The 8,706-nt window shown below is 36.0% G+C and overlaps 1 protein-coding gene across 1 annotated transcript; it reads right to left on the reverse strand.

The window, feature by feature from the left end:
* Positions 1–303: 303 nt before the first annotated feature.
* Positions 304–6,182, reverse strand: LOC114177645 (ABC transporter B family member 11-like). Its single transcript, XM_028063073.1, has 13 exons — positions 5,944–6,182; positions 5,383–5,716; positions 5,234–5,288; positions 4,964–5,139; positions 4,642–4,863; positions 4,317–4,555; positions 3,653–4,178; positions 3,283–3,556; positions 2,301–3,175; positions 1,785–2,051; positions 1,406–1,669; positions 1,019–1,309; positions 304–928 (listed from the first exon to the last, which is right to left on the reverse strand). Exons 2-13 carry the CDS (start codon positions 5,650–5,652, stop codon positions 575–577), a joined length of 3,813 nt encoding a protein of 1,270 aa, XP_027918874.1. The 5' UTR covers positions 5,653–5,716; positions 5,944–6,182; the 3' UTR covers positions 304–574.
* Between the last annotated feature and the right edge of the window lie 2,524 nt (positions 6,183–8,706).

Here is an 8,706-nt window from a genome sequence, read left to right on the forward strand (position 1 = left end):
TTTATATTTTATTTAAAGAAAATACGAATTACACTTATCTATATTTCTTTATATTAGTTTCTCTAATGATCTTGGTTGGATTAGAATTTTCTTGCGTCAATTTTTGTTTAGATTGTTAAGAATATTTGTGTTCTCATATATAAGAATTAATTTTCGTTTGACATTTATTAGGGTTTCGTAGGTGAATGTTAAGGAGAATAATTTTTTAAATATGTCAACTAGTATGTGCTTGAATTTCTGGTACCGAAGGATTTTAATATTCCTCGTAATGTTTAAATCTTCAAGAACTCCATGAACGAAAAATGAACATTCCGAAACCCAACGAGGAACCAGTTCGCAAAAGAGGGAAATTGGTACGACTTACAAAGAGTTCGAACACATCAACTTTTTATCAAGCACACGACTTACAAGAACAAATTCTGAACAAAAAGAGATAAAAAAAAAAGGAAATAAACATATTCTTCCACTACTTTTTTGAAGAAAGAATATTATCTTACATATTATATGACATATAACTAAAGGCATGAGAGAGTAGGACAAAAATTTGGTTGGAACGAAGTAAGTTGAAAGGGGACTAAGATGTAGAAGCATTTGTGTGCAATGCAACTAAAGAAGCATAGTCACCACCCTTCTTCAGTAATGCTTCATGCTTTCCCTTCTCTGCTATCACCCCATTCTTAACTACAGCGATTAAATCAGCACCCTTAATAGTGGATAACCTATGAGCCACTATTATGGTGGTTCGGTCCACCATGACACGGTCAAGCGCATCCTGAACCACTTTCTCAGACTCAGCATCAAGTGCACTTGTGGCTTCATCTAGCAGCAATATTTTTGGATTCTTTACTATAGCTCGTGCTATTGCCACTCGCTGCTTCTGTCCCCCAGATAACTGAACTCCTCTCTCACCAACCACCGTGTCATAACCCTGCATTTATAATATATGCTGTCAACATAACTTTCACCAATTCAGAAGTTTTAAGATACTACAGAGAGTCAATAGAACACTGTAATTTACCTTCTGCAAACTACTAATGAACTTGTGAGCGTTTGCCAATTCTGCTGCAGCTATAATCTCTGTCTCAGTTGCGTCTCCTTTGCCATATGCAATATTGGCTCGAATGGTGTCATTAAACAGCACAGGCTCTTGGCTCACCAGACCCATCTGCTGTCTCAGCCATTTAACTTGCATGCTTTGGATTTCTTTTCCATCCAGTGTAATGTGACCTGAGTCTGGATCGTAGAATCTTTGTAACAATGAGATCACTGTTGATTTTCCACTTCCACTTTCTCCAACCAGTGCAACTGTCTGTTTATTTTATCAGCACATTCAATCAATCTATCAGTTTGGGAAGAACAATTTAGAGTGGTGAAGAAGACAAGATGTTTAAAATTAGAAGTTTACCTTGCCGCTATGAATGGTCAGGCTAAGATCTCTGAATATTTGAATATCGGGTCTTGTAGGATACTTGAAACTGACATGCTTAAGCTCAATCTCTCCCTTCACTTCTTCCAATGTTATTCCAGAGTCATCACTTGAGTCTATTTGTGACTTACGGTCAATAATGGCAAATATGGAAGCAGCAGCAGTTTTTGCTTTGGCTGAATCAGGGACCAAAGAGCCAGATTGAGAGATTCCTATAGCTGCAAAACTGAGAGCAAAAAATACCTGCAAATTGGAGATAAAATCATCAATACCAGAAAAAGCCAACCTGTCGGGTAATCTTGGTGATTAATCACTTGGCAGTAATGGTGCTAACGTGTTAGTTAAGAGAGACACTTACCCGGAAAACATCTGTAAATGATGTTTTGCCACCGTCTACCAGTCGAGCTCCGGCATAAAAACTTGCTGCATAAACTGCATACAGCACAAAGAATGATATTCCAAAGCTAACTCCACTGATTATCCCTTGCCTTATGCCCGTCTTGATTGGTCCTTCACATTTTCCCCGGTATAACTCCATCACCTTCTCTTCAGCACAGAAAGAAGCAACTGTTCTTATACTCCCCACAGCATCATTCGCCACTTGACTTGCTTCCTCATACAATCTCTGTAGGCACACAGAATATCAATATTCATAACATATAGCTAAGTCAAAAATGCATTCTGAGCATATATGCTTGAAACATTGCTGATCCATGCTCTAACACAAAGTATATTTTTTCCAGTTCTATTAATGTAATGCCAAAAATGTTTAAGGAAATGGATTTACATATATTCATAAATTATCAGTTCACCTCAGAACACATTTTGATATAACTTGTTCAAAATTTTAGCGTAGTAGAAGTGAGGAACAAACCTTTGCATCTGCACTGAATCCTTTCAAGAACTTGACTTGCAGAAATCCGTTTAGTCCAAGTAGAGGCACCATAGCAAGGATTATAAGAGCAAGCTGCCAGCTTGATTCAAAGGCAATTACTAATCCAGTTATTGCTGAGGCAATATTCTGAACCAGCAAACCAAGTGCATCCCCAACCAATGCTCTGACGGAAGCTGCATCAGTTGAGAGCCTTGCTCCAATTGCTCCACTCGAATTCTCAGCTTCATCAAACCAACTTACCTCCATGTGAACTACTTTCTCAAAACATGCTCTCCGGATCCTCTGGATCAACTTACCACCAGCAACACCAAAAAGGTAGAATCTAGCCGGATAAACCAGGAGTGATAACACACCAACCGCCACAAATACTAATGCCCAAATTTTTGAGTTTTTACGAAGTTCATCATGTGGCTCATAGAAAATGTCGATCATTTTGGAGAGTAAGAGTCCAAAAACAGGTAATATTGCTCCGGCTATCACTGCAGCTACAGTCCCCATCAGTAACACTGGAAACTCTGGCTTGTTTAGGTAACCCAGGCGACGAAGAGGCACTTCTGGTGGTGAAGGAGATGTTGTAGGATGATCTTCAGGCCCCTCAACGACGGGTTCTATGAAGCCAGCAGATGTAGGCAAACCAAATGATGCTGAGAGTGAACGACGACCACTGTTTCCAACTCCCTCTAGGCTTATAGATCGTAACAAAGAAGACCTTTTGCTCGAATGTCTTCCAGAATGCGATATACTCTCTTGTTTTTCTCTTTCTTCTGCGTTGTGTTCTGACTTCTTAATTTCTTGTAGTCTGATCAGCTGGCTATAGGCTCCTTCGGGATCCTTGGTGAGCTCATCGTGTGAACCTGATCAAATTTCACTTATATTATAGTCATGCAATGAGGAATATAAACAACAGCTCCTAAAAAATGTAAGTCATTGAAAAGATACTGTTACTATATTATATGTTTACCTCTTTCAACTATTTTTCCTTGATGAATAACAGCAATGGTATCGGCATTCCTTATAGTACTCAAACGGTGGGCAACAATGACAGTTGTTCTGTTTATCATTATTCTGTCCAATGCCTCTTGTACAATTCTCTCAGATTCAGCATCAAGGGCACTTGTAGCTTCATCCAGAAGTAGGATTCTAGGGTCTTTCAAAATAGCTCTTGCTATGGCCACTCTCTGCTTTTGACCCCCAGAGAGCTGAGTTCCATGCTCACCAACCATTGTATCTAGTCCCTAAATTCATAAATCATATAAAATTATTGACCCTTTCTAATAAAGATAGAAGTAAGAAATCCGGTTTCTACATCTAAATGAGGTTTGAGAACTCACCTGAGGTAGTTTATCTATAAATTTGGCAGCATTAGCAAGTTCTGCCGCAGCTCTGATTTCTTCATCGGTTGCTCCATCCTTGCCATAGGCAATATTCTCTTTAATGCTACAAGTAAAGAGAACTGGTTCCTGGCTGACCAGGCCAATTTTCTGTCTGATCCATTTCAGTTGAAATTCTTTGAGATTGATACCATCAATAAGTACTGCACCAGAATGTGGATCATAAAATCTCTCTATCAAACTAACAACTGTGGATTTTCCACTCCCACTTTGTCCCACCAAAGCTGCAGTAGTGCCACTCGGTATTGAAAGCGAAAATCCATTGAATATCAGTTCATCAGGTCTTGTAGGATAACTAAAGCAGACTTCCCTAAGCTCTATGTCGCCACGAATGTCTTCAAGCTTCCGACCATTAGTGTCATAGGCATCAATTAATGGCTTCCTTTCAATTGTTTCAAACATCTTAAAGGCTGCAGCTTTTCCTGCAGCAAAAGCACTCAAGCTTGGAGATGCCTGGCCTAGAGACCTGGGAATCGAAATATAGTTAGCAAGAAATACACATTATAAGTCTAATCCTCGGAGTTCTTGGACAGAGACAGAGACAGAGAGAATCAAGTTTTTGAAATTATAGATCAGTAGAAACCAAAAGAAACACAGAACTTACATGGAGCCAGTCAATACAGCAAATATAACTGTCACAACCTCTCCTCCTGTGTATCCTTTCTCGATGATCATTTTCGCGCCAAACCAAATGCCCAAAGCATAGCTGCAGATAAACACAAAGTATAGCATACCAAAACCCAAACCAGAAGCCACTGCCTCCTGCACTCCATTGATATAAGCCTTGATTAAGGACTGATTGTATTTAGCTATTGCTAGCTTCTCCCCAGTGAATGATGCAACCTGCATTAGAGAGAAAAAGGTGATTTATTTATCAGCACAATAACAAAAAGGAAAATTGAAGAGTTTGTTTTAGCCTGTGTGCCTACGGTTCGGATAGAGCCAATTGTCTGCTCTACAACACTTGAAGCTTTGGAATAAGCAGTTTGTCCCCTGGATGACGCTTTTGTAATAACCAGGCTCATCAGAGCCCCGGACAAGACAAGAAGTGGTATACAAGACAGCATGACAACAGTTAGAAGCCACCCCTTGATGAACGCCACAACAAATCCTCCAATGAAAGTTGCCATTAACTGAATAAACTGTCCCACCTGGTATCAAAGGGTAGAGAAGCAATTAAATAACCTTAAACTAAAACTCTTTTGTTTCTGTTTTTTTGTAGCTAATAAGAAAAGGACGGTTCTTTAATACCTTCTCACCCATGGCATCTTGAATTAGAACAGTGTCACCTGACATCCTTCCAATAACCTCTCCGGTGTTGGTCTCTTTATCAAAGAAGGTCACATCTTGCCTCAGAATTGTTTGAAGGTATAAGCCTCTAATTCTTGCAGCTTGTCTCTCTCCAGTGATCATCCAGCATGCCAACTCTGGTACATAGAAAACAAAGTATCTTTAGCGTTTGATCAAATTATGACAATCTAACTGGTTAGATCATAAGAGCGTATAATCTGATGTACTTACGCAAAAGTGATGCAGCAAAGGTACCCACAGCCAAGTATACAAATTTCAGAGACACCTGAATAGTTTCCAAAATTGTTAACTTTTAAGGATACTGTTTCCCAAATATGGAGTAGTAGTAGTAATAGTAAAATGGGTCAATGAGAAAATACCTTGGAAACTTCATCAACAACTTCGGCCGTGGTACTGGATCCTCCAAATGCATTGATCATGCTTCCGAATATCAAAGTCATCAAGGGCATGGAGATTCCATTCCCCACAGCGCCCACAGTGCCCACCAACATCAACAAGTGATCCAAAGAATCGGCAAAAGAGAAAAGCTTGTATAAGGGTACTGTTTTGACGGGTTCATCTTTAGACTTCCTGGACTTTGATTCTTGATTGTTGTTAGTAACTTCGTTCAAACTGTTATCCCCTTCCATTTCAACAGAAAAAGACTTCTTTTTCTTACAAGCCTCTCTGCCAATGATTGTAAGCCTAAAACAGCTGCAGAAAATGCATTAATTCAAGTGAGAAACACAAAACACACAGCACACAGTGACTTCCTTCATGCTCGTTATCTTTTTTCTTGTTTCCTGGTTTCTTGCGAAGAAGATGATGGTTCAATGTCAAACTTTTAAGTTCACACTTGTTTAAAGTTCAAACATATTTCAGCATATAACCATTTTTGGTTTTCCATCAGTTTACTGAATTATAGAGAAAAAGAAATGAACCTTTTTGGAGAAAAAGCTGAAGCAATTTGTGAGCCGGGACGATAACTAGCCGTAGAAAGCAACAACAGAGGAATTAACGAATGAAATAATTAAAAAACAAATGGTGGTTGGGAAGTTGAACTCCGTTAGCTACTTATATAGTTCACGAGTTCACACTTTAAAGCGTTGGTCAAATTGTTAAGAGTCTCAGATCTTGAAGTTTCTTTGCCATCAAGCTAACTCGGTAATTCTAGTCAAATTTTTCTTCTATTAAAAGTCCCAAATTAATTATTTCTTGTGATTTTTTATATTATAATGCTTGATTAAATGTTAATGACTCTGCGTAATGTTTTGAAACTGTGATTCCTTAATTAAAAATGGTAGCCACCTTAATCATCTGCATTGCAATTTTTTAGAAGATTAAATATTACTTCTTAATTTTTTACACAAAATCAAAACATTGTTTTGTCTCAAACTTTCATATATGATTTCCAAATTTTAAAATTAAATACACGTAATCATCATAATCAAATTGTATTGAATTTTTTATATATATCCAACTACATTTTCTTTCATATTGATATTCAAACTCTTCATATCATTACACATCATAATTTAAATGTTAATTTAAAATATTGTCTAAATACATATATATATATATATATATATATATATATATATATATATATATATATATATATATGTCGTAAATTAATAGAGAGAGCACTGATTGGTTTCTTGATAGTTACGGGCACTCTGACACGAGCGGACACAAAGATTAGTCCAATCATTAATATCAAAATAATATAATAAATAAATAAATTTCAAAGACACTTTCCGTGATGCCCAAACAATGCATTTATTCCCCACATGTTTCCTTATCTTTCCTACTTTTTAAATGAAAACAACAGACAAAGCATCAAAATATTCTAATTATTTAAAAAAGAAAACTATAAAAATAAAAATATTTAATATTTAATATTTCTTTAAGTAATTATAATTCCAGATGTTGATAGAAATGTCAAAGACTTTTTTATCTGTGTCTTTAGTTCAACAGTAAATCATTAAAATCATACTTATTATTAAAGGTGTGCAACATTGACCACTTTCTATTCACAAGCTGAGTTTTCAAAGTTGCTCACTTTCCTGGCAAATATATGGAAACAGTTAGATAAGTGGTTCCTTAATAAATTCTACAGTTAAAATTTAAATAAATAAATGTATATGTTATGTCACCATATTTATGTGTTGGTTGATAATTTAATTTCTTCATTCATAAAATTGATTTTCTGCCAATGTTTTTATTGCTTTAGTCAAATTTATGATAGCCCCGTGAAATGTTTAACAAGGTCAACACATTAGGAAAGTGAGCTGAGGTTAATCAATATAGGATCTCTAATATTAGAAAAAGAAAGGTTTAAATACCTTTTTATACTCATTTTCGTAGTGTTTGTTGCGGATGATTCTCATTTTGATAGAATGTTTAAAATGGTTCTCATTTTTACCGAATGTTTAAAATGGTCCTCAATTCTGTAATTCGTGTTTTATTTGGTCCTTTTATGTAACGTCATTTAAATCATTAACGGAGCATTGTACATGTGACACGGTTTGTATTAGGATATGTTATGTGCACTATACATATGGCTACTTAACTTTAATTTTGTAATTTAGGAGAAATTTTGCAATTAGAGAAATTTCTTCATCTTCATCTTTCTTGAGCTCGGATTTGCAGAGGAAACAGCTAATACTTGTCATTTCATCATTGGATTGCAGTTGCGCTCTTCATTTCAATTTTCCAGTTAATCATCATCAAAGAGGTAAGTGAGTTTAGGGTTTACAGATTAGGAGGAGACCATGATAGCAGCTACAAACGTCTTAGTTATTTTTTGGAATTTCTGATGTAGAATTCATTATTGATGTACTGCATTTTGACTTTCCTTAAACTTCGTTCAGTCTCACTTTTGCCAAACATTGATGTAGTGCATTTTGATGAGGATGAATTGTTATGAATTTAACTTCTTCCAGACTTAGATCAATTTAATTTTTTCCAAACTTAGATCAATATCACTTACTTCAATGCTCATATTAAGATTAAGATGTCATTTTGAACATGTTGGAACTAATATCAACATAATCAAACTAATTTATTTCTTCATTTAACAATAGTACAAAACAGATTCGACTTTAGAATAACAGTACGAATAATACAATAACAACACAAGTGAACCCTATTACTAATTGCAGCCTCTTCTCATCAACCTTCAATAACTTCTCCAAATCATTAATCTGCCTCATTTGTGACATCCTTTTCATCAACACCACCATTTGAAAAAGTTGCAACCCACATTATTGGAACTACCACTATGTAAATCAATAAACAAAAAATTAAAATCAATTTATTATTAACACAAAAATAAAAACAGATTGTATCCAAAAATTTTTACCAATATTCTTTGGAGTTCTTGCCATCCTCAAAACTGCCATCTACAAATCGGGGTTAATCCATTTCACGTTGAACCACCAACACTGCACGAAGTGATACAACACAATTACCTCCAACGATTACAATCAGAGGTAAAGAAAGAAGATTGAGACTGTAACATACCTATATAATAGGATTGCAGGAAGAAGATTGCAGCAACACCAATTGAAAATGGAGGAACAAGATTGCCAAAATTCACCAACTGTCCAAATTCCTTACCAAAACCCTAGCAGCTCACTTATTTATCCTCAAATATCTAATTACCACACATGTATAATACACATAACACACCCTAATACAAA

The sequence above is a fragment of the Vigna unguiculata genome, chromosome 3 (genome assembly GCF_004118075.2).
Source record: "Vigna unguiculata cultivar IT97K-499-35 chromosome 3, ASM411807v1, whole genome shotgun sequence".
Taxonomy (NCBI): Eukaryota; Viridiplantae; Streptophyta; class Magnoliopsida; order Fabales; family Fabaceae; genus Vigna; species Vigna unguiculata.